The sequence below is a fragment of the Sciurus carolinensis genome, chromosome 14, assembly GCF_902686445.1.
Source record: "Sciurus carolinensis chromosome 14, mSciCar1.2, whole genome shotgun sequence".
Taxonomy (NCBI): Eukaryota; Metazoa; Chordata; class Mammalia; order Rodentia; family Sciuridae; genus Sciurus; species Sciurus carolinensis.
In genome coordinates, this window is record NC_062226.1 from 47,453,361 (window position 1) to 47,479,594 (window position 26,234).

Genomic DNA, 26,234 nt, shown 5'->3' on the forward strand with positions numbered 1-26,234 from the left:
AACTTAGCACTAGCCTTTGTTCTTTTAAACTTTCTAAATCCTGAACAGAGTGGAACATTTGTATTTAGTACATATTGGAAAATTTCCTTTGAATATTCCTGAACAGAATAGTTGATCATTGAAGCTAAAGCTGTGCTTCAGAATTTGCCAACTTCTTCGGAGCTTGTTTTAGGTTAATTGACTTTCAGCTGAGTACACTGCTGCTACTGAATTTTGAGAGCTGTGGAAATCTTCAGCATACCTTTCCAACTAAAAAGGTCAATTTTAACAAATATTTTCTGACATTTTACTTGTGTCATTTGATTTTTCAGGTCTATACAGTGGCTTAATTAGCATGTTTTACTCCTGATCACCCCCCCCCCTTCTTTTTGGCACCATTGGAGGCCCCTTTTATTGGAGACAGCCTCTGTAATCAAATATTTTTGCAAGACTGTAAGCAGCAAACTAGCATTGTTAACTCTTCCAAGTATTGTAAAGAAACAGTTCTTTAGTTAAAACTACCTTTTTGGAATCTTAACTCCTGAGTAATCTCTTAGGTCATACATCATCTTCATCTTTAGCTAATTGAAGGGTGATCATTTTCCATTGTTCTAAATTAGAATAAATGTTCCTACTTCATACTCTATGCCTCCTTCAGTGAAAGAAAAATGCAAGATGGTGGTATTTTATTTAAGCATATTTGAGTTCCTTACTTTCATGTGAGATGGGCGTGATGCAGTTGGTAATAAGGTTTACCTGAACCCTGTGTGTGCTAGGGTTGCTGTTAAGTTTGGGGTTAACATTGAAAAGGAATGTTCATTGCCTCCTCTACTGCTGGAGAGCTGGTCTCAGGAGCACTAATTTTAGAGACTTTAGCCTGAAAAGAACATTGTTGTGCTTGTGTTTAAATCCAGCCTGGCCCTTAGTTGTGTTGTGGGCTTGTGAGCCGTTGGACTCTTAAGCTTTAGTTTCTTCCACAGAGTAAGGAGCACACAGGATACTTGGTCCTGTTCTGTTCTTACCATTTAATTTTTATAAAGTCACATGACAGTTCCAGATGTTTCTTTTCTCTGGGTAAATCAGTTTTTGGAAAAACAGCTTCAGTTAGATCTATCATCCTAGCATTCGTAGTTTCTTATGATGGGGGAGAATGCAGAGCTTATTTTTTGTCCTCGGCTGTCTAGGTGACTTAGCCTGTATAATTGGTTTTCTAGGGTGGGATAAAACAGGAATAGGCAGTAAAAGACAAGACTTGGGAGCCCAGAAAAATGACTAATGATACACCACTGTCCTCTCAGAACTAGAGCACTGGAGTGTGGAGCTGCTGTTCTGTGTGGTATTATGTGCATGTTACTCAGAATGAATTTGCTCGACTTAAAACATGAAGGTACTTTCAGCTAAGCTTCCCCAATGGACTGGTAACTGACCTGGAAGTTGAGCAGTTTGTTAAATTTAGCCATAAAGTATTTGTTAGACAAAAACAAACTGTGGCTTAGTTGTATCTTTATTGACATTTTCTTCCTTAAGATGAATATCCCTTCAAAATAAATTGCAAGTGCTATTAGTAAATATTCTTATATCATCAAAAGATGTTCCAATAGGACTGTTTTCTTGGGTATCCAGTTCAGAAGCCCAGTATTCCTGCTGTGTTAGCAGATCAGAGGACTTTGGGAAAAAAAATTGCTATTGCTTTCTCTTTGTTTTCTTTTCCATTGAACTGTTCATTGAAAACATTTAAAGCATTGCTTCATTCAGTCATCACAGATTTTACAGATTTCATCTTGTGTGGGGTGGAGGGGCAATTTCCATGAGGGCATGGTTAACTTAGCAGATGCAATTTTACATCTTGTTTTCCTTTTTTTGTTAAATTCTTATGCATATTGTGAATTAGAGTTTATTTTTAGCTTTAATGAGTTCTTTTCTCATCATTGTATTTTTTGTTGGAACTGTTTTCTACATAATGCTTTGATTTTAAAGGGAAAAGTGTATATGGCTTACAAGTCCTATATCTACCCCCTTCCTCCAGCTCATCTGAAATTTGCATTTCTTGGTGTGGGATGATGGACTTGATTGTTTATTACCTTGATTGTTTATTACCTTGTAGAGGAGATGAGGTGATGCCCTCAATCCTTCATAATCTGTTTGACCTTGGACTTGATCTTGAGAAAGTCAGATTCACCTTAAAGTTTAAGGAAGGAACAGATGGATGTGAATAGGTAAGCTCCAATTGTTGCATTTGTTTGAAGGTCACATGAGTAACCGATGTATTTCCTCACATTTTGGTACTTTCCATGTAGTCTTGAGTCACTGTTCATTAAGACAGTAGCTTTCATGGTAATATCTTCTGACTCCTTCCTGGTCCTTGAATAAGTCTGTGAGAACTTTTTTCACACTGTCAAAATGAATTGTAGTTTGCTCTTAGTCTACTTTAAAATGTAGACTAAAAGACTGATTATGATGTGTGAAGCCAGTTGACTTCTCTTGTGTGTAAAATAAAGTAACTCTCCTAAATAATATCTCAAGTCTTACTCTGAAGTTCTGTGGCTCTTCTTCTGTGAACCTGAGTATCAGGTTAGCTCTCCTCAAACACAGTGCCAAGTGATTTTGCCATGTAGGGTGGAACCAGCAATTATCTTCTCAAGCAAAATGATTTGGGATCTAACAGCTTAAAATCTTAAGACACTAAACTAGGTGTGTTCATTTTCTTATTATTTCTAGGCCCTTATTTCAGGGGCAAGTCCATTCATGTTACAATAAGATTAAAATACAGAATTGGCAATATCGATTTATTAGTACATCTTATATCAACAGATTTTTAAGTGCTGAAAATCGGGCACCTTGGCAAAACATGAAAATGCTCAATGTATTATACCCCCAGTTCCACATTGTAGACCATTCTAAATTGAACCTATTGTACTTTTTAAAATGAGATGTGAAATTTTTCTGGGCTTAGCTTTTCTGTAATTGAGACTCTAGTTCACCGAGTTTTATGGAAAATAGCATGTTTGTACACAGCCATCAGTATGAGGAGGGTATCCACAAATCTAGAGCATTAGTCTCTCCCCTCTTGTTGAAGTCTGAGATAATGTATTGAACCTAAGTTAACTCAAGGTGTACAAAGAGAAAGGAGCTGGCTTAGCTGTTCTTTAGGCTATGATGAAAGCAGGTCTCAAGCCAAGTTCCTTCATGCATACCAACATTATGAAGGCAGCCTCAAAGTGATCCATCAGCTGTGAGCTTGATAAAGTCCCAGTTGGCTCTCTTCCTTTTTTTTTTTTTTTTTTTTTTTATGAGAACCTTAAAATTTCACTTGAGATTGACAGTATCCCAAAGGTGAAATTCTGTACTCTCTGTTGACATTGTGCAAAAAAGATATCTCTTTTAACAAAGTCTGGAACCTGGTTCCATTTAATACTTCGAGATTCAATCCATAAGGATGGGACCATCTTGGATTAAGCCACCTTAAGACCTCAGTTCTAATACCAATTGGGCTAATCAACAAAGAACTGAATTACAGAACAAAACTCATTTTGACAATCATATTGCAAATTAGCAGAGGATTGGTTGTTGATTTAGATGTGGATAGTAGATAGGTTTATACTTTTGGATTTTAGTACTTGTTTTATGATAGTTAATTACTCCTTGACTGAGTTATTAATAGAATTTTAGATGGATACCCCTAGGATTAAGGCTAACACTACTTGTGCACACATAACATCACGCTGATCTATAACAAATTTTAAAATTTTTATTGCAATAAGACATTACATAAATGTGTTATTTTAAGCATTTTAAACATAATTCTGTGGAACAAAGTGCATTTATAGTGTCATGCATCCATCACCGTTGTCTGTTCCCAGAAACTTTTTATCATTCCAAACAGAAACCTCCGTGCCTGCTAAACAATAACATCCCACCTCCTCAACTTCCTCCCCCAGTAACCTTTTTGCTTTCTATTTCTATAAATTTGCCTATTCTAGGTACTTCAGATAAGTGAATTCTTACACTATTGGTCATACCAGAGTATTTAAAGGTAAATTATAGTGATAGTTTTAGGAGATGTTAATTTTTTGCCTAGGGCTGTAGGATCTTCAGTGTATTTTATTTCCCTTTCTCTCCATTTGGCTTAAGGAACCACCTCCCATCCCTGAAATAAATAGCTTCTTTGTCTTCAAACTTATATCTTGCCACTTTTTCAACAGAAGAAACACCCAATTAAAATTCTGAATTTGTACAGTGTTTCAGATTGCTGACTACTTGCAGGGACTCCATCTTTCCCCTTTGCAGTCTTCAGTTGGGTGTAGACTTGTCGTAATCATGTGGAATTTGCCTTCAATCTCTGTCACTCAACATCTGTGGCAGGCCACCTGGAGGAAGAGTCAGTGGCATGCACATTGGAATTCAGAAAGAAGAACCTAAGTGGTTTTGCTCCCCAGCAGCCTCTTTACACTTTTTCTGCTTCATTCTTCCCCATAAAGTTAGAGCATCCAGGAATGAACCTTGTGTGGGATCTGGGAACATGGGACTCAGTAGCCACATCCCCATACTCCCTTCTCTTTACTCACATGATTCTTTCTTCTGCTGAGAACCTGATGAAAATCTTGGCAGAAAGCTATTCCTCAGTTGGTGGAGAGAAGGAAAAATAGGCATTCCCTTCTGTGGTTTAGTTCTTCCATTTTTCTCTCCCTTCCCTCATACTCCTTCCTCATCAAGGAAAAAGCCAAAAAAAAAATGTCCCACCAAAATATTAACCAACCAAACCCTCAGGTTGAGTATTCCTTTTTTCAGACCTCAAGAGCAATTAGTAATTAAAGAATTAAGTACCTTCTGAAGCAAGTTTGAGAGGCAGTGTTGATATATGTTTAATTTAGAGGCAGGTGGTCTTTGGCCTGTTTCTGCCTTTGCATCATTTCCATTTGTGTTACTGAGCAGAGCGATCTTCCTTTTCAATCTTATGTCTTTTGTCCTGGCCTCTTGCCCTCTCTGTTGGCATCAGCCAAATGCCTGTTGGCTGCAGGAGCATCATTCCACTCTCAGTGACTATATTTATTTTCAAATGTTGGCGATTGACTACTGAAAAGCAGTTGCATGCATTGGGACTTAACAGAAAGACTTCCCTGTTTGTAGGAATTTAATAACAAAGGATAATGCTCCTCATGGTTAAGTTAAGGTCTTTTAATTTTTTTTTCTTTTTCTTTCTTTTTGTGCTGAGTTTGAGCCCAGGAACTTACTTGTGGTGCACATATTGTACCACTAAGCTATATCCCTAGCCCCATGGTTAAGACCTTAATTCAATTTCATGTAAACGTTTCTTCCATGGCCTGCTTAGTACCTGTATTCAGGGTGAGTTCCTAGAGGCTTCTTACTGGGGTCTACTACCTCTGAAACTGTAAGCTCTTATTGGGAAGATTGGGGTAGATGACTCCAGCATGACTATTGTTTGGCAGTCTGGGTCTAAGGTTTTTTGGGTGTCCTGGAGAACATCAGCCAGTGTGTGTTCCTGATTCAAATGGTAGCTATTGAAGAGAGTCTGAGTCATGAAATGCTCTGGTAAAGTCACTTCTGTGGTGGTACCTGCTGACTAGTGTGGAGAGAACTGGATATTTTGTGGAGTGGGTGTGAAGAACGTTCTCTGGTATTTGCCTTGTGTTGGAACTAGGATATAGAAGCAGTATAGACTGGCTAATGCTTTGATCATTAATATTCATTGTAATCCTTTAAATGAGAGATGGTTTTCTTTGCAGATTGTATGGAAAGACTTGAAGGTCTTTCATGGATTCCACAGAATATTGTGTCATCCTTTGATTTTATTAGGCCCTTTGCATATGTGAATTCTCTCTCCTATTATACAATAGCTGGTGAGAAGATAATGCCAGAAGCCAATGGGCAGTTCCTTCTGTCCCTTCTGTAGTACAGTCTAGGAGCCAGCAGGGGACTCAAAGTCAGTTAGGCATTTTCTGCCAGGACCTGGGCTCTTAAGGGTGAGGGGTGATGGAGACCTCATCTGTCCTTGGAAGTAGTGGTTTTACTTCCTGCTTAACTCTAAGGAGCCTGACTTGCACCCTCTCCTCCTCCTGAAAATCTTGTGTGTCTCTTACAACGAATTCCTTTTTGCTAGTTAGCTAATTTGTATTACTTACAATTTAGAATCCAGTGAAAAAAATTCTTGTGTGATTTGTATTTCTTTGTCAGCTTACTAAACACACCTAAAAGGAAAGCTTATTATTATTTTTTGTTGTCGATCCCACTTTTCACCTGTAAGAAAGTAACTTTTGTAGTTGCTTAGAAGCCCCTGTTTTGCACTCACCATAGCTATGGTTAAGGATTTTGTCTCAAGAGTTATATATACATGTGTGTTTTATAAAGTCGCTTGTCATTGTCTTTCATATAGTTGACTAAAATTTACTTCACATTATTAGGAATCCAAAATTCTGATATAATTATGCAACAATAGAAGAAAGAGTGCAATGATGATACTGATATTCCCTCTAAAGAAACCCCTACAACCTCTCTTCCATTTTCTTGTTCCTTAAGTGTCGCAAGAAAAACCTGAGGAGGGTTGAGAGGACCGGCAGCAGTGGCTTCCTCAGACACAGCAGTCTTTCTGGGTGTTTCACTTCCAGCTTTTAATCTTCAGAGGTCATTAATGTTTGGTGGAGTCCATTGCTTACTGCAGCTGATGCAAGCCACGTGTCTGGTGTAAAAACAGACCTGCCTGTGAATGACCTTCATTATTTATTCTTTCTGCCGACTTAGTCATCATTTAATTAAAGCCCTTTGGTGCTCAACCACGTGGGGATGTGTATACTTCGAGACATTACATTTTTCAGTGTCCCTTGGGTTTAGGGATCCACATCATTATCCTGTTTTCAACAGTCCTCAGTTCTCATTCAAGAGATTTTAAGTCTAGATTTACCTTTATTTTTGTTTGTTTATTTCTAACAAGTAATTGATGCAGAATCATAAATGTACGTGTTTAAAAATCGGTCAGTTTTCTGTTCTTACCTTGTAGCTTGTAAAGATATTTGTATATGCTTCAAGGAGTAGAATGGGATGTCTATTGAGGTGGCTGTAAGTGAAAACCTGGTGGAGTTTGGGAGTCAGGGCAGACCTGGCCAGAGTGTCACCAGGCATGAGAAAATGATACAGAAAGTCTTTGCAGGAAAATCTTCATTAGGCAATAGATGGTGCAGTCAAACAAATTTCCCTTGAGAATTGTAAAAATGTACCCAAGCTCCTGGTCATTTAAGTTGTAGTTTTTGATAAACTTGCTTTACTTTATTTTACTCTTTTTTTTCCTTCTAGATAAAAGTGACATAGAATGCAAACCAAGGAACAGGTTTGCTTTGTTAGAGAATAATAGATCAAGGGTATTGGGATAGCATTCAAGAATGGATAGTGACTATGTTTTAGTGGTAAGAGTTAAAATCTGACTAAAGAAAGTCATTTGATAAAATTTGATAGCTGAGCAAGTTACACTGTAATTAATCTATAGTTTTTTGTTCCTGGATATTCTCAAGAATAGCTAAGAAAGAGAAATTTTGAGTTAATTTCTATCTTGTCAGAGTGGAAGGAGTAACATTAAGATAGTTAAGTATCATGGAATAATTCATTGAATCCAATACATGTTTAAAATGTTCAGTATTCTAGAAACTTAATAAAAGGTGTCCCTCTCCCTTCTTCAAAAGAATGCTATTAAGAGGCAGGCAGTCTATCTGATTCTGAACAAATTTAAGGGGTGTCTGAAGTTTTTTATACAGGTGTGCATCACAACTGTAGATGTAAAAGACAGACTTTTAAACATGGTAAAAGTTCTACTTCCCTAAGTGTTAGTACTGGGTGTAATTTGTGGGGAGTGGGGAGGTAGGATAAAGAATCCTAATAAAGTACATGGGGCATCTGTTTTAAGATTCATTTCAGAGTATATATATTTTCTTGCTAAACAAAATTTTGCTTGAGAAAAATAAGTTCAGTAATGGAATACCTTAAATTTAGGGTCAGGGGAATCTAGAAGAGCTTCATAGGTTGTATTGTATTTGGGACTATAGCTTGACTCGTTAAGTGATCAGGCAGCATACATAAGATATTTCAAGTTTTTCCTCAAATAAAGGAGATTAATTTATAATATGATCAGGCAGCATACATATAATTCAAGTTTTTCCTCAAATAAAGGAGATTAATTTACAATATGTAATAGCTCTTGGTTCCCATTCCTTTATAAATAGTAGGTAAGAAGTTGTCAGCAACAAAATGGGAAAACTCCTTGACACTGAAGACTATTGAGAATAGGAATGAACTGAAAGATCAGTCTTTACTGAAAACTTCATTTCTTTGAGTGGTATACTTGTAATTGAATAGCTAACATTCCGTAAAGCATTCTACAGTGTAGGGAGCTTTTCAACAAAACTAACACATCAGTCTGAATTTATTCATGAAGCTTATTTGACAAGGGTAGGACAGATGATATCACCTTTACCCTAGCTTTTTCCACAAATGAGATGCCATTTAACAGATGTAGGTCTGGAGGCCAGAAGGCTGGTTAGCAGGAAGCTTAAATACCTAGCTCCCTTTTCTTTAAGGGATACTTTGTGATGACAAGATAGGTTCTTCTGATCCTCTTGTCTTTGTCCTGATCCTGAAATATGTTTGTAGAGTTGCCATTGTAACATAACCCATTAAATGCTGAAAAACTACATATAGAAGTTATGTCCAACATTACATAGTCTTTAATATTGTTTAATCTGGTGCCATAAAACACAGCACTTCCTCAAGAGAATAATTAAATTGAGTATGTTCAGTAGCAGTAGATGAAAGAAAGCATCATATTTCACGTTTTCAGATGAATCATATTGAGGTGTTCATAAGCAAGATTCTTTTTTACCTTTGTCCTTTATTTTCTCTCCCACTTTGTAGATTTGTGGGTGTCCTTGAGAGGATAAAATGGTAGTAAACTAAAAAGTTACTCTGTTTTGTGGAAAAGATGTGTCCTGAATTAGTAGCAGTGGTTCAGTAGACCAAGTTTCTGGGTATGAGGTTTAAACATTTCATTTTTAATTATGCTCTGTAATCATGATAAAAACAAGCTTTTGTGCCTCTGGGGTTCGGTGTGATGGTGTATTTACTATGATGCTGATGTAGCTGGTTTTGCATTATTTCTGTGTCCTAATGGCTCATTGTCTAGGCAAAACCTTTTTTGAACATTTGTTTCTTCGTCAGAGTGCCAATGTGAATTTAAATTTGGAGGATTACAATTGGTAATCTTTCCAACTTTTAAACGAGGTGATTTGAGAAGTGCCTAAGTGTGATATGAATATGGCAATCATAGGAGCTGCGCCATTTTGTATTTCTCTTTAGAAGCCATCTGTTAATTGGTGGGCAAATTGCCCTGTGGTCTCATAGTGGTTTGCTGTAACATAAGCTGTCCCTTAGCAAAAGCAAAATGGATATTTTTTTCCCTCAAAGTACCTCATTGACTTAATTTGTGGCTGTGGTTCCTGTCTGATCCACAGCCTTGACAACTTCTGCCATGTACTGTACTCCTCCTTCCTCTGTCCATCATGTTCCATTGGGGTTCTTTCCCACCTCTACTGCTTGAGGGCAAGCTTTCTTGAGGTCCTTGGAGCTATGTGTGCAGTATCTAAATAGGATTCCTTTATGCTCAGCAGTTACATCCCAACCTGCCCAAACACAATTGGGCCGTTTGGGAATTTCTCCTACGCATAAAAATCAGTGCTTTTGTGAGACTATTTTAAATTTTTAGGGAGGGAAAAAATGTTCCTCCTGCCCTCTTGAAAATGTAACTGCCTTTCTTCATTAAATATAAACTAAGCAAAATGTTCTATACAAAGAGGAAGAAAATCACATGTTATTTATACCTAAATCTTTGTGTCGAATGGGGACAGTGCATGTCCTTTGGAAATTTACTTCCTTTATCTTTCTAAAAATATCACTAATTTAATTCTGCTCTTTCTTTTTGACATGAAAGGAACTAAAGTGGACACTTGTCCCCAGGTGGAAGCCTTGTATATATCACTTTGTAGCAGTCACTTTAAGGTGAAATGTTTTCACTTTATTGAAACATTCCTGATATTGTGATGCTCTCCACTGTTCCCTTCCTAGTGACCTAGCCACCTTCCCTGTCTTATTCTTTAACTTGATGTCACCAAATAGTACATGATGGGTTCAGGTATGTAAGGGCTGCATTTAGCAGTCATGTATAATATGACTCCTGCACAAAACGTCAAATGAGTTTTATTGCTTATAGTAGTTTTGGCCAATTTATGGTGTTATTAGCACTTTTTGTCCACTTATAACAGCAGTTTAACTGGGGGAAGAAAGCATTCAGGTCCACATCTTTTTGCAAATATATAAAGGAGGCCTCAGAAAGACATAAATCTAACCTGGGGCAGTTACTTGGGCTTTGATTTTTGGGGGTTGGAGTTATTCATACCTGTTAAACATGTAATGGATGAATACATGTTAGGCTGCAGGGTTGGTGCAGTATGTTAATCTCTGGGTATTAACCTGTAGTTTGAAAGGGTCCTTGCTCTCTTGTTACTCTTAAAAAGGTGAAAAGCTATCATGCCAAGGAAACGCAGATCCTCCTGGGTCGGCCTGCCTTAGCACTCCTTTCTGGCTCTTGTGGTGGAAGGTCTGCTGAAGGTAAAACATACCTGGTCCAGAGGTTCAGTCTGGGGGAACGTGAACTTGTATCATTTGAGCCACTTGTGTTCCTTATGAGCCAACTGTACATTTAACAGAGACTCTGGAAGGGTGGCATGAGGTGTGCCTGGGAGTGGGAAGATCTGGCTAGGTTAACCAGATAGAGGTTAGCCATTTAGGTTTGTGGGGACTTGTGAAAGAGTCTGTAGGCTTTTTATCCTCTGACTTTTGTTGTTTTAGTTGCTGTTGGTCCTAGATTAGCACTCAGGATTTTCCTAGTCTGTCCCTAGTTCTGTCTGGGGCCTGTCTCTGCTCAGTGTGCCTCACTGCTTGGTGGTACAGCCTGTAGTCTGGCCACTGTACCCTCTGACATGGTGCAACCCTGCTCTCAGGGTGGAGTCAGCTCACGTAAGTCTACACAGACCACGAGCTGCAGGGTGCCTTGGGCCCAAATGTCTCCACGCTTCTCTACAAATGCCGCCTTCTTCATATACCTTTTTCCATAATTTCTCTGTCCAAAAAAAAAAAAAAAGCCTGATTTCCATCTTTGTTTTGACACATTGCAGACTTGACTTTTTCAAGTTCATCCTTGGTTAAGCCTGAAACGCCGGTGGTTAACCTGACTTGTTCCATGTTCATTAGATGCCTGCATGCCCCTGTTTACATTCTGAGCATCTTAGAGGGCAGGGACCATGTGGTATTGATCCCACCTTGTTTCCTACAGCTAGGAAACCATACTATGCGTATGAAAGCATTTTACTGCAATCTGCTGAGGAGAGAAGTGTCTTGTGTGGGAGATGGTTTTGGCAGTAGTGGAACTTGTTTGGCTTTAGCCATAAGAATTGCTTTCTGAGTTTCTGGAAAAGGAGTATGTAAATCAAGACCCATTTTAAATGAATCTTGTTATAATGTAGTTATCTCCCATCTATCTGTTTTGTAATGATGAATATGTTTTGAGAGCTTAAATGGTTTACACTCCTGCAGGAAGCTATTCTTTCAGGTATTTTTCATTTATATGTGGTCTCTTGATGGATTAAGAAAGAACTGTGAAGTTTCAATTGATTATATGACAATGAACAAGAAATCAAATGCAGGTATATTTGAAAATTGTAATTATTCTGATTGAAAAATTGTGATCTTTGGATGCACAGGACTCTGCCTCACAGTAATTCCCAAGCTTAGTCTAAGGCAATGCAGTGTACACTGGGAAGACCAAGTTTTGAAAATTCATATCTGGCTTTGAAACCTTGCTGCCATTTACTAGCGAGCCATGTGTCTTTGAGCAAGTTAATTAGCATCTCTGACCTAGCTAGATTTATAGCTGCAAAATAGGAACAAATGTACTTACTCAGCTTTGTTAGAATTAAATATATATATATGAATATATGTACTATAAGTATTCTCATTTGCTTGGTAGCAGTGTTGAGTAGGAGCAGTTTACTTCTAGGAAGCCAGAGAAGCACATGAGACGTTGAGAATGCACTTTTTCTCACAAACTTATGGACCTTTTCACACTAAAAATTTGGACTGGTGAACCTTTAACTTTTGGGTGAGAAATATTTGGGGAAATACCCCCATGTGTTCAAGAGGAAAATTGGCCTCTAACAAAAATTCTTTATCATGTGAACTTGGTGGGGTTTGTGTAATCTAATGTTTCCCATTCTTCTGGATAAGATAGGGACCTCTCTATAGTGATTTGCAAGACTCTGGTATAACTTCAAAAAGGGCACTGAGCTAATTATAGAGTTTAGGATTTTTAATTTTTTTCCCTTGAAATATAGGTATTAAAAAATGATGTCTTGGGGCTGGGGTTCTGGCTCGGTGGTAGAGTGCTTGCCTAGCACGTATGAGGCACTGGGCTCAATTCTCAGCACCACATAAAAATAAATAAATAAAGGTATTGTGTCCATCTACCACTAAAAATAAAAATGATGTCTTAACGGAGAGAAAGAAACATATGAAGGTGGCTGTGCTGCTGCTTGATGGACTGCTCACTGGTCCCTTTGCGTGTGTGCATGTGCCATGTGACGATTGACACCAGCTGGTAGTGCAAGCAACAGCAGATGCCCTTTTTACTACCACATTTGTTAACTGGTTTTCCTCTTTACGCAGTACTATTTTGAGGAATACAGATCCTTTGCCCTCATCCCAAATGATATTTACTTGAGCAACTCCATTGCCTTTTAAGTAAGCACAAGATGAAGCAGATAACATAAGCCGGTGGTGGGGTCTGCCTAGAGTTCATTATAATCAACAAACAAGTGAGAACATTGTAGTAGGCCCAGACCTTCACCTGAAAGTGGATTGTGCATCAGCCTGGAGTTGTTCATGTCCTCATTTTCTTTGAACTGTAGGGTTTTTCTGGCCACCTGCCAGCTTTTGCTCACATCATGGTGGCAGCCCCACTGTTTGAAGGTAGAACTGCTGATCTTTCTTTTTGAGCAGCCACCTAAATCAATAAGTAATGAGAACTGGCTTTTGTTTTGGTTTTGGTGCTGAGGTGCTCTGCCACCTCACACCCTTTCAAGCTAGAGATCCTGCTCCAAGTCGAGTCTGATCCTAAGATGTGTGTACCAAGAGGAGTTGGTTTATTTTTGCACTCCCTGTAAAGATGATGTTTCTTAATTTTCCTGCTCTTGGATATAAGGCATTTTAGGACCCAGTGCAGTACTTGATGAGAATTTAGAGGATTTAATATGCTGTTTCTGTTCTCAATAGCCTAAGACTGAATTGTGTGGGAGTTCTTAATGTTGTCTGGAAACGTGATATATTAAGAACCCACAGTTTCGCCAACTTAAGCAAGGTCACACTGCATTGCCAGCAAATTCATAATTACTGGGAGGAACTATAGGAAATAGAGCTTTACCAGTTGCATAATCAGGGGACAGATATGGCCATTAAAATGAACTTGAAGGGAAAGTGCCCTGGTGCTGAGGACATGACTACTGCCTCTAGAACTAGGCTGTTGAGGTAATTTACCAAATGATCACTATTTACAACTCTCATCTCAGCAGAAAAGTTGCAATTTAAACTGTTCCATATATCTGACATTGTGAAAACCATTTAAAAATATTAGGTCCTTCAGTCTGAGGCCAGCTTTGTTAGCATAGGGGTAGAAGATGAGTCTTTGAGTGAACCATCTGTTTTTTGTGTTATGTGAGTGTCTAGGTTGAATTCTGTATTCCTGTGATAATCCCCACTAATGTCCTTTGGGAAGCTGGTAAAAATGCTCCCAGCGTTCAGAGAAGCTGGTGTGGACTCTAGTAATAGGAGCTTGCCAATCTTCTGCCTCACATGTGATCTTACTCATTAAAGGGCAGCAAGGAGGAAGTGTTTAATGTGACCTGAGTTGGTGGAACGTTTAGATGGAAGGACCCAGGGCACCTGGCATGCTGCATTTGAGGAGACTCCTGCTAAGCCAGGAATTAAAATTTGGAGAGAAAAGTGACTGCAGAGGATTACATCCCTCTGTTCTTCTAAGATTCTCTCAAACCTTTCCCCTCTTGTGCAGTACCCACATGGTTTTGCTGTATATCAGATCTGAGCTATTAAGAAAACTCTTTGGTAAAGTCTGGAGCACACTGCTCTGGTGCCAGAGTTACAGTGCACAGCCTGTCTGAACAGACACACTTAATGAGTGCCCAGGAACAGAAAGTCCATCTGAAGAATTGACAGCATATTTGCAACTTCATTGTGTGTTTGGGAGGGAAGGAAAGAAGGATGTTACAATGAGATAACTGGATCTTTATTAAAAACATAAAGATTTTCCCTTTGTATATCAAAATTTCTCCAAATCAAGTTATTTGCTCCCTTTTTTTTTTTTTTTTTTTTGGTTAAGGTGTGCAGTGCAGTTTTATACAGTGGCTTTGTTTGGAGATAGCAGATCTTTGCAGATCTTTTCATTTTTTTTTTCCCACAAGTGTTACGTTATTGGACCACAGGTTGCAAGAGTCTTGCTTGACAAAGAGGACATAGGTGACCTGTTTCTGCTAACTGTGGAATTTAAAAAAAGATTCATGCTGCTTTTATTCTTTTATTTCATAAAACATTACTACTGCTCTAAATGAAATAATAGATACACATCAATCAGAGTAGTCACCTTTTATTGTTGATTCAACTACCAGGTTTTTACAGAATTCATTCTGCATTTTATTTGACTTGTACATGAATAGTCTCGGCAGACTTAATTATATTAGTGAAAAAGCACTTTCAACAAAATTATATGCTGACATCCCATAATTCATACTTACAGATTTGTGAAACAGATTTATGTAAATCTATCAAATTACTCTAGATGACATTATTTTTTAAAATTGAGATTTCGTTTTAACAGTATTTAAAGAAAAATTTTATATGAAAAATTTTACATGAACTATTTAAAAAATATATCGCTCTTTTAAGACAGAATACTGTAACATTAGCATCTTGTCTCCACCTTTCTTGAATCCATCTAACCCATCTTTGTAGGGACATAAGGAGCATGTTTATAGGGGTGACTCTTCTAAACCATAAGCTCCTGGAAGGCAGGTGCTGCCGTTCCTTCATTTGTTCATCCCTCTTTCCTTCATTCAGTCACTGAACATTGGCTTAATAAAGTATGTGGTAGGGCTGCCTTGGTCAGCAACTGTCCTCAGCTTGCCTTTGCTCAAGTCCAGTGGGATGGGGGGACATCCAGATTATATCACTACACTTATATAGTAAGGTAAAGGTGCAGTCAGAGTGGCTGTGGGAAGACTAGGGAGGAGGGTTGAACAGTGTGCATTGGAAGTAGGGCAGGTTGTTGCAGGACAGGGTCGCAGAGAGTTGGCCAGTACTGGACATCTGTTCCAGGCACTGGGAACTGAATATGCACTTTAGGGAGTAGGTGTAGTGGAAACTGAGCTAAGAGCGGAAATAAACAAGAAACCTGGGATGACTGGAGGTGAGAGCAAGGTCATAGTTGTGTTTTAGGAAGGTCACCCAGAATAGCATTTAGTGGAGGGTGCCTGGTTTTAGAGTTTCTGGAGCTTAGGGAAGGGTGTTTGATTGCTTGGGATAGTGAACAGTAATCCAGTCAGAAGGGATGAGAAGGGATGCTAATAGCAGAGGAGGAGAGGTGGACTTAGCTGGTTCAGCTAGCAGGTTGTTGATACCTGTGTGGTAGAACTTGAGCGGAAATATGTCTGCTTGCACACTGGTGGTTAGTCGGTGGACTGCTTCCTTCAAGTCTCGGATCATGGTGTTTTTAAGGAGCCCTGCTCCTGCCTCTACTCCCCACTTGCATCTCCTGTTTCTTGTTTCTCCTTGATCTTTAACGTTTACTCTTACTCTGTAGAATTTGTTCATTTGTCTCCCTCTTTCACAACGCAAACTTTTTAAAGAGGAGCTTTTTGACTCTTGAGTCCTCAGGGCCTAGCAAAAAGTAGGCCTCCCATAATCCTTGAATGGGTAGATGCTTAGTGTAGGTGAGAAATCTGTAGGGTGACTTTTTCCCACGATTTCATGTTTAGAAGCACCTCATTTAATATTGGTTGAATAAGATTAAATTAATGTGCCAGGTTTATAATCAAGAATTATGGCAGTCTATTGCCTTTAACTTTAGACCAGAGGGGGTAATTTGATATTCTGAACATTGATAGTGATTTTAAATAGAAAAGACTAAATAAAGTGACCTTTGAATGAAACAGGTCCAGAAGATTGTGTGTTTTTAATTAAAATATGCAATTAAATTTTTAATTAAAGTGTGCTATTGAAAGCAATGTAGGTGGCAAGGGGATGGCCGATGCTTTGAATTACACACATTTTGGGATAAATTGGCATTTACTGTGTTTCCCATGTCACTAAATAGTTTCTCTTCTTGTTTTGCTTTCCTGCTCTGATCCCATGTAGTTCATGATGGTCCTCAGTCCCTTTCAGAGGCTTGTGGGGTATTTCAGGGCTGTGTTCACTTGACTGTGGTTCTGAGCAACTTGTTCATTATAACAGTTCTCCTTGCCAGGGGCATTTTATAAACTCCGCCCCACCATCTTTTGTGAAGAAGGGATCCTTTTCCTCTGGCTTGCATTTGAATGCCTGACGAAAGTCAGAGGTCTTAGTACTCTTCAAGTAGCTTCCTCTATGGCAAAGTTCTAGAAGTGCTGCCGTGGCTATAAAGGTCCAGGCCTTGGGTTAGTGGCCGCAGAATCCTTGAGCATGTGAGCACAAGTGGTTTGTGAGGCTAGCCCTGGACAAGGGGTGTTGACTTTGTTCTTGATGTTCAGTTGCTAGGGAGAATTTTTGGCTTCTAAAGACAAGATTTATTTATCTTAAAACCTTTTTTGGACGAGCCATAGCTTTGTCATTTTAATCTGAATTTTCTTTTAAGTCATATTGGTTTCCATGATGGTTATATTTGGAATTTAAATGTAGAGTTTTATAAAAAAAATTTAAAGAAGTGTTTCTTGGTTTTAGGATTATCAATATGCACATTCTAAATTCAGAGTGACTTGAAAAATAGATTTGGATGATATAGATCAATGGCACTTGGTTTCCAAGCTTTCCCTGGTGGCTCATGATGGTAGTTAACTGATGAACAGGAGAGTGGGAAAGAGGTTTCTGGCTAGGCGTTTTTTTTTTTGGTCCACCCCCCCTCCCGTGTTTGATTTGATACTACTATTACTTTTTTTTAAAGATCCGCTTTCATTTATATCCAGAAGTATGTTTTACAAGTAAGATGTAATTTATTGCTGGACACGATAGTGCACACCTATAATCCCAGAGGCTTGGGAGGTTGAGGAAGAAGGATCTCACGTTCAAAACCAGCCTCAGCAACTTAGTGAGGCCCTAAGCAGCTCAGTGAGAACTGTGTCTCCTAAATAAAATACAGAAAAGGGCCGGGGATGTGGCTCAGTGGTTAAGTGCCCCTGAATTTAATCCCTGGGATCCCCCACTCTCCAGAAATTTTGTCAAAGACTGAAAAGTGGACTTGGAAATCCATATATAGTGAAACTGATGTTTGCCCAAAAATATACAGAAAGAAACTCGAGATTCTGGGCAACCTGGAAAAATAATTTTTTTTTTGGTCAGAAAATTCTTGGTGGCACTACAGGCATGTCAAAAGTACTTTAGGTTCAGGTGTAAACTAGTTGCAGGTTGAGCAGAGAAGAACACAGCATTTTAGAGTCCTGGGTTTCGAGGCCTGACATCATAACTTTATACTTTCCTTTTTTAATCACAGAAACAAATAGATCTTGCCAAGCTTCAGGTACCATTTTTACCTTTAGGTGAAGATTCTGAATATCAAACATGATTAATGTGAGACCGCAACTAACCAGTAAATTACATGTAGTTAAAAGGTGAGAATGGGTAGAATACTGTCTGTGATGATTTTGTGTATTTTAGGCATCTAATAAATACTTGCTGACTTGGCTAACTTAAAATGAAAATCTGTAAAGTTCCAAACTCCCTTGCATTAAACTGCTGACATTTTAAGTTAGTATACCAGCAGTGAACTTAAGAGTGTAGCCTTTAACAGTAGATAGCCTCATTCATGTTATTTTGCTTAGGATAATAGTAAAATTTGGCTTTCTTCGAATACATTCTAACTGATGGATGACAGTCTTCCTAATAATGCCATTGGTCAAATTAGAAAATTCTTATGAGAAGGAGAGGTTATTTGGGGATAAATATTTGGTATAATAAGATTATGAGTAGTAGAAATTTGATTCCTAGCCTTAATTGTGTGAGTCAGGTCAAAGGCACGTTCATGGATGGACCCTAGATTGGTGGTTTTTAAAACTAGTATCTTCATTCAAATAAATAGTGCCATTAAGCTTCTCATTGAGTCATTTAACAAATCTTTGATACCTATAGCATGCTAGAAGGAAGGACTCAGGCCAGCCTTGAAGAGTGCTAAGTGGGGAAAAAAAAACAGAACAGGTTTTTCACTTTATTCAGCGATCCAACCCCACCGGGCACTGCTGCACCCCAGACTGACCTCAGGAGGCCAGTGAATGGTTCCTTGAAGTAAGGTATAACATGAAAAGTTTAGAGAAAAGCATCCGTATCGCTCTAAAAATGCCGTTGGTAGCTGGGTGCAGAGTTGCATACCTGTAATCCCAGCAGCTCCAGTGACTGAGGCAGGAGAAGCACAAGGTCGAAGCCCTAAGCAACTTATCAAGAGCCTGTCTCAAAAAAAAGGACTGGGCTTGTAGCTCAGTGGTAAATGCCTCTAGGATCAACCCTCGCCCCCCAGCCCCCCAAAAAAGGCAGCTGGTAAAAGGTGTCCTTCCCTGTAGTCACTTCTTATGCCCAGGCCATCCCCAGTGTTGGGCCCCTCAGAATTTCCAGAAGCCCCGCTCCAGCTCCCAGTTCTCTCTCATCATTAAAGCAGTGATTTCTCAACATAGTTGTATGGTAGAATCAGCAAGATGTTAATTTAAAAAGTTGGTTCCCATACTTCATAATAGACCACTAAAATCAGAATCTGAGCGTGGGATCAGGCATCAGTTTTGGTTTTCAAAGCGTTCTGGATGATTCCCACGTGCAGCTGAGGTTGAGAATGCCCTGTGATTAGAAGGAGCTAAAATGTGGGTGGAAGGGTAGTGCCAGTAGGTAGAAGAATTGGACTCTTTCTGCTGGTACAATGGATAATTTGGTTTATTTTGTCGTAGAATAGCAGTGTGACAGAACTACATAATGTGATGTTTGTCTTGCTGTATCCTTTTCTCATTTCGTTTGTTGCATCTTCCTTATTAAACTTTGTTAGTACACTCAAAACCCTTTAACATGTAGGAGATAAGTTACTTTTCTTCATGCGAATTTTTTGACTAGGGTAATCCTTTTTCATCAATACTAAGTGTCCTCACCACCTTAGCAACTTGTTGGGTAGGAATTATTATCATCATTTTAGAGATTAGGAAACTGGTTCAGAGAGGTTAAGTAGCTTCTTCAAAGTCACAGAGTTGGTAAATGGCTGAGTCGGGATTAGAACTCAACATGCATCTGTCTTCAAAGCCCACATTCTTTCCATCGTTTGCTGATTCCTTAAGATTATGTATGTTCTGCCAGTTGTAATCCTGTTCACTTAACAGTGGAACTGCAGCACCTTTCATAAGAAGGCACCCTGCTTGTAGTAGACACATGAATGTCAAATTGGCAAAAGCTGAATGTTTGAAAATACAATAGTTTTACTTGTGACTTTTTTAAGAACTATGAATAAAATAGGACCTCTGAATTTTATTGTAAGGGAAACAAAATGAGCTCAATTAGTTCTTAGCTTAGCTCAGCCCTCCTCACTTTTTTTTTTTTTTTTTTTTTTTTTTTTTTTTTTTGTGGTGGTGGGAATCAAATCCCCTAGGGTGGCTTTGGGCATGCTAGGCAAGCACTATACCACTGAGCTACACTCCCAGCCCTCCTCACTCTTTTTGAAAAACAAGAAAAAAATAAATTTTAACAGGAAGGCTATCCCAATATCCATATTCGTAGCTTCTTGGACCACAAGTGCCCTAACAAGAATAAAACCTTTGCTTTCCTATTAAACTGATGCCAAAATAGTATTTAATAAAATGTTTGCACTTTCTAACAATTGTTAATTGTCTAACCTTTCCTTACGTTCATTTTTGTCACCTATATACTGCTTCACACCTTTTCAAACTGAGAAACTTTGCCTTAGGTGAAATATTGAGACTTTGGGAGTGACTTGGTATACGCATGTGTGACGTTCTGCAGAGCCAGAGGTGAGAGACCCAGATGATGTGGGGGACAACAATGACTTGCTTTGAAGCAGCTCTTACTCCAAATGTCTTGTTTTTTTTTCTGGGCTTTTTTTTTTTTTTTTCCGTTCCCACACATTCTTGTTGGTTAGCATGTCCTCAGTACAAGCCCCTCTGTGTCCATGTTTTCTTGTATTCCTTACTAAATCATAAAAACCCCTGTAGAAAATTTGAGTTTAATTGAATAAACCTTCCTCTAAAATAAATGTACATACATGTATATATAGTCTTGTGTTGCTTAATGATGGGGATACATTTTTGGAGATATATTGTAAAGCAGTTTTGTCATCATTTGCACCTCATAGTGTATACGTACACAAACCTAGAAGGTATAGGTCAATCAAGGCCTCTTGATAACATGATATAATGTGGCATACTGTTGTATAGGAAAGTTTTTTTTTTTTTTTTTTAATAAATGGCAGTATGCTCTAAAATAATGATAAATCGTATAGGAAATGCTGAAATCAGTAGCATAGTTTATTGTTGTCAAGTATTATGTACTGTACATTATTGTACTATATGTGACTGGCATCACAGTAAGTTTGTTTATACCAGTATCACTACAAACATAAGTAATGCACTGTACCATGGCTATGATGTCACTAGATGATAGGGATTTCAACTCTCTCAGGATCTTATTTTGCTCTTCTTTTTTTTTTTTTTTTTGGTACAGAGTATCAAACCCAGGGGTACTTAACCACTGAGCCACATTTCCAGCCCCTTTTTAATATATTATTTAGAGACAGGGTCTCACTGAGTTGTTTAGGGCCTCCCTAAGTTGCTGATGCTGATTTTGAATTCACAATCCTCCTACTTCAGCCTCCCAAACCACTGGGATTACAGGAGTGTGCCACCACACCCAGCCTCTGTTAGAATCTTATGGGACCACTATCACATATGTTAGTCCATCCTTGACTGAAATGTGGCATGTAACAACACATACATGCACAGCCTTTACTGTTCTAGACTGTGAAATAATTGTACTTGTTAAATGTGTCCAGGTGCAGTTTACAGAATGCTGGCAGATTCTTGGTTAATGTTTACCCATTTTATGGGGAAGGAAACTGAAGCTGAAGAGGTCTTGCCTGTTTTAGTACCTGTGTAGCAATTTGCACCTGGTTTCCAAAGCTGAATGTTGCCTTGCTGCTAGGGCATTCAGGTCTAGGCAGGACCTGTGTATGGATGGAACACCTTTGGGATGTGTGTTTTTTTAAATGGCACTACTTGAAGAGTTCTAACTGAAATTTAAACTGCAAACACAGTAGACAGGAGATGAAGAAAGACTACATGTATATTTCTGTAAGAATGATGGAGAGTTCTTTTGAGAAAACATTGCTGGTGTTAAATAACAAGACCCTGTGGCCGAGTGAAAGTCCTGTGTCAGTGGTATAGAACTAATGTGTGCCTTTTTCCCCTTCCCTTCCATTAGGGCAGAGCTTGGGATATGGCTTTGTGAACTACATTGACCCCAAGGATGCAGAGAAAGCTATCAACACCCTGAATGGATTGAGACTTCAAACCAAAACAATAAAAGTATGTTTAAAGTTCTTTTAAATCTGCTTGTAGAACAGAAGTTTAAAAAATTAAAGTTTACTCAGAGTTCTTTATTATTTTGGGCCCAGACAGACACTTCTCTGGGAGACAATAGAATATTTTTCTTCGTTGCACAATGGGGAAACTTTATTCATGATTACTATATGTACTTGTAGTCACATGTTAGCAAAGGCCCAGGAGTAGCAGCGTTCTTAAATAAGTGCTATATGAAGCCTACTGAATTAAATCTCCTTCCCTTAAAGAGAATTACTTGCTGGATAACTTGACGGATCCTTAGACTTGCCCTGAGCACAGACATTGGTAGTTGCACGCATGCCAGTGTAGTTTGTCAAAACTTCTTATCTCTGCCCTAGAATCACAAAAGTAACCATAGCCACTACATTAATGAATGGATGTGACTATATCTAGTAAAACTTTATGGACACAAAAACTTGAATTCCATATAGTTGGATTTCATAAAATACTTTTTCCCTGAGTTTAAAAAAAATGTAAAACACGTTCTTAGCTCATTCAAAAACAGGTGGCATTCTGGATTTGGTGGTTGGTCTGTAATCTAACTGTTCTAGCAGATTCGGCTTAGTTTGAGGAGTGTGATTAGAAAGCTTCCTTGACGCAGGGGCCATTTTTTCCTCTTATATTTTTCTTTTTAAGACATAAATAATTTTGTGGATACTTTTCTGCTTTAGTGCATTTTTGAAAATCTTATGCAGATTCTCTCTGGATTAGAAGTTGATCCAGTTTATGGTATAGGTTTCATTTCCTTAGAAAATAAAAGGGATGTTGCTTCTAGCCAATTGTTAGAACCCATACCATCAATTTACTCTCCTGCCTGGTGTAGACATTACCAATCAATCATGGTACTCTTTCTCATTGAGTCTAGATGTGGCTCCCAAATATTTTTCAAAATAGTGTTCCAGACAACCTCTATCAATTGACTCAAGTTGGAACCTATTTTCCAGCAGTGATTTAAGAAATCAGCTCAGACTATAGCCTGAAGTGGTGAGGGGAAGTTAGTCAAGGCTGACTGTGGCATTCATCTTGCTTAGAGACTTGTCTAGAAGATTTCTGCTCATTTTTTTTTTTTTCAGGTATCTGGAAATGCAGTGTCATCTTTGTACTTAAAAGTTACTTCTTTTAGAGTTGTCAGTTAAGGTAATTTGTTAACCCTGGATAGTTTTGACATCTCATACTTTATATTTATTGGCCCATAAAAAAAAGTCCTGTCATCTGTGTTTCATCTAAAGAAAACTGCATGGTGGCTCCCAAATACACTCAAATATAAGGTGTCTAAGAATTCCGGATGTTTCTTCATCAAGAAAATGCCCAAAGAAAAGATTTTACCCTTCAGGCAGAAAATGAACTAGTTACTGTGTTGTCAAAATTTGAGGGAAAATTAGTTTTCTAATACAAAGATAGTAAAGACTTAAGTTTCCTTTGACTTTTGTTAAGATCTGAATTGCTTTTTATGATTTATTCACACCTTTTTATATTTTTGTGTCAAGATTAATCTTTTAATAGTACTAGTAAGTAATAATCAAATGTTATTTTTAAAAAGGCATCAGTATTTAGTTGTCTTCAGATTTTTGTCTGCTCTCTGTCATGCAGATTTGTGCAGGCATCCTCTCCCAGCTTAAATTAGCCGGAGTCTGGGAAACCAGTGTGTGTTAGTCTGGGGTCCTGAGATGTGGTTTAGAGAAGCCTGGGATATATGGTTGAGGTGGCCGTGCCCAGGAAATACCCTTTTCGACACTCCAGACAAGTCACCCTCATTTCATTCTTAGTTCTTTTGCATCTATCCTAACTGCAGTAAGACCCAGAAAAAGGTAGAAATGCAGGGGAAACTGATCCCCATAAGAGAAATGTCCATGATTTTCAAGAGACCATTGATGACAGCTGCTTCCTTGCTGTCCATGATCCAGACTTGTTTCTTCAGAGCCCAGCTGCTTGGGCTGAAAATGTGGAAGAAAGGACAGTAATGCCTTGTGGCTTTTATACTGTGACATCTGCTACTTCTCTTCTGATTTTCTGAAATGCGGGTGGGGTGATGGGTGAGCAGCAGGCTACTACTTTCCCCACCCCCATTTGGTTCCTGTAAAAATATCAGATAACAGCTGGTATCCTCAATTTGGCCCAGATTTCACTGAGAGGCAAAGCAGACCACTTTCCAAAAGTATATAGCTCCAATTTTGCCTGTTCCTTTTTTACCCCCCTTAGTTTCAATTAGACAGGTTTTGTGTGTTATTGCAAAGGTCTTGAGACAGATTTTTCTGGTGTTCACAGTTATAAGTACCTTTTGCAAGCTATATTTCTTTTCAGTCCTGGGGATGCTACTCCATAAGTTATTCTCTTTTTCCCTTCTCTAAGTCCATCCTGATGATGACTGTCAAGCTAATCTTACAAAATACCACTTTCCTATAGTTACTCCTCACAAGGAATTCTGTCATGTTTTTGTTTCACCACATCATTTGGCTCCGTTTTGGGGGCTTGTCGCCAGTGCCGTTGCTGTTCTCCACTGTAGTAACGCTGACTGTTCCCTTGCAAGTGGCTCTCTTCCCAGCCTCTCTGTGTATGCTCTTGGGACTCCCACTTCCTGGTGCACCCTTTCCCATTCATTTTTGGTTGACTTACAGCTGTCCATCTTTTGGAGCCCATCAGAAGTCCCACCTGCAGCTGCTGCCTTGCTGAGTTGTTCCAAATCATGCTGGGTCCTCTTTCTTTGAATTTTGTATTTTTTTTTCCATGAGGAGCCACAGAAGTTTTGGAATCATGTTGTGATTTAGGCATAAGCACTATTTTTTTGCCCCTAATAGGAGTGAATACCATGGTAGTCTTAAAACACCAGGCACAAATCTGACTCAAGTCTTTGTCTTATACCTACACCAAAACCATGACACCATGCAATATTTCAGAAAGCAGCAGATTATTTAGTATATACTTTATGCATAAGTATACAAGTGTTTGTGTACTGCTTGAGCTTAGATTTCTCTTATCTTGCCAGCTACTTAACAGTTAGTATGACTTTGGTAAAATTCCTGGTTACTGGAATATTGAAACAGTGAATCAAGTGCTGTGAAAGGTGGTTTATTTAGCAGTTTCTCCTGGGACTCCCTAATAGCATCAGCACAGTAGGGCTTCGAGTAATAGATGAGATGTTGAATAAATGACACATACTTGCTATTTCTGCAGTGAGTTGAGCAGAGTCCCTCAGGTACTGTCTGATCCTAAAGCAGTTCCCACACTTGGTTTCATCATAATCACAGGGGGAGTGAGAGAAATACAGGTTATATGACCCCCTTCAGCTCTATTAGATCATCTCCAGGTGAGATTCGGGAAAGGTTTGATTGGTTTGTTTGTACTGGGGGTTAAAAACCCCCAAAGGGGGCTCTACCATTGAACTACATCCCCAGCTCCTTCTGTTTTGATAGTCTTTCTAAGTCATCTGACCTGGCTTTCACTTGCCATCTTCCCAGCTCAGCTTCCTGAGTTGCCAGGATTATAGGTGTGTGCCACAGCACATGACAGATAATTGGTGACAGCATATCTAAAACCTATGACTTAGGAACCACCAAAATGTATCTTTTTATTGGTGGATTTTCAGTTTGGTATTTTACGTGCAAACTTCCATTTGTTTTCTGGTTTTTACCTTGCTAATTCTTTTGTGGTCAATTCTATTAACCAGACGACTACTTCTACTTTTTTTGAGTATGCTCGATGCTAGTTTAGTATGGTTCAAATAATCTTTGCTTTTAAAAAGTGTGACTTAGAAATTAGAAAACTTAATATGTTCTTGTTAGGATTATTTTAAGAGTGTCATTAATAGGTTGAAGGTAGTTATTTATTCTCTTCCTGTGGAACACGTTTTTCCTAAATGGGGAGAAGTCCCAGCATCTTATCTTGCTAGTGATATCAGAGCATCCTTTGGCTACGTGGGACATAGCTCTTGTGGTTTGAACCTTGCCCACATTGTCCCCATTATTGACATGGTAAATAAAGTGGGATTGTTACAGTATGTTAGCTTCTAATATAGGAAAGTTAGTAATACATGTACAGTTCAAGCACTCAGGAGGGGCAAAAAAATTACTTGGCAGGAGCTTCTTCATCAGCTCTCTGGTCCCCATGGAATCCTTTCCCCTTGTGGTTTGTTCAGGGGTCCAGTGGTTGAGATTCTCAGTCTTCATGCTCTTTTTCTGCTCATTTTGTTCTTAGGATACCTTAAGTGTTGATAAAATCTAAATATAATAGGAAATACTTATGGCCTAAAGCAGTGCAGACTTAAATTCATGATTAGAAGTAAAATCATTACTTATG

The 26,234-nt window shown here is 38.6% G+C and overlaps 1 protein-coding gene across 3 annotated transcripts in view; it reads left to right on the forward strand.

Moving 5' to 3' along the window:
- Positions 1-26,234, forward strand: part of Elavl2 (ELAV like RNA binding protein 2) — a 127,972-nt gene that overhangs the window by 67,811 nt on the left and 33,927 nt on the right. For all 3 annotated transcript variants that reach the window (XM_047524739.1, XM_047524740.1, XM_047524741.1), the window contains one exon: positions 21,802-21,905. In XM_047524739.1, coding sequence (XP_047380695.1) covers positions 21,802-21,905 — 104 coding nt within the window. The remainder of the gene's footprint in view (positions 1-21,801; positions 21,906-26,234) is intronic.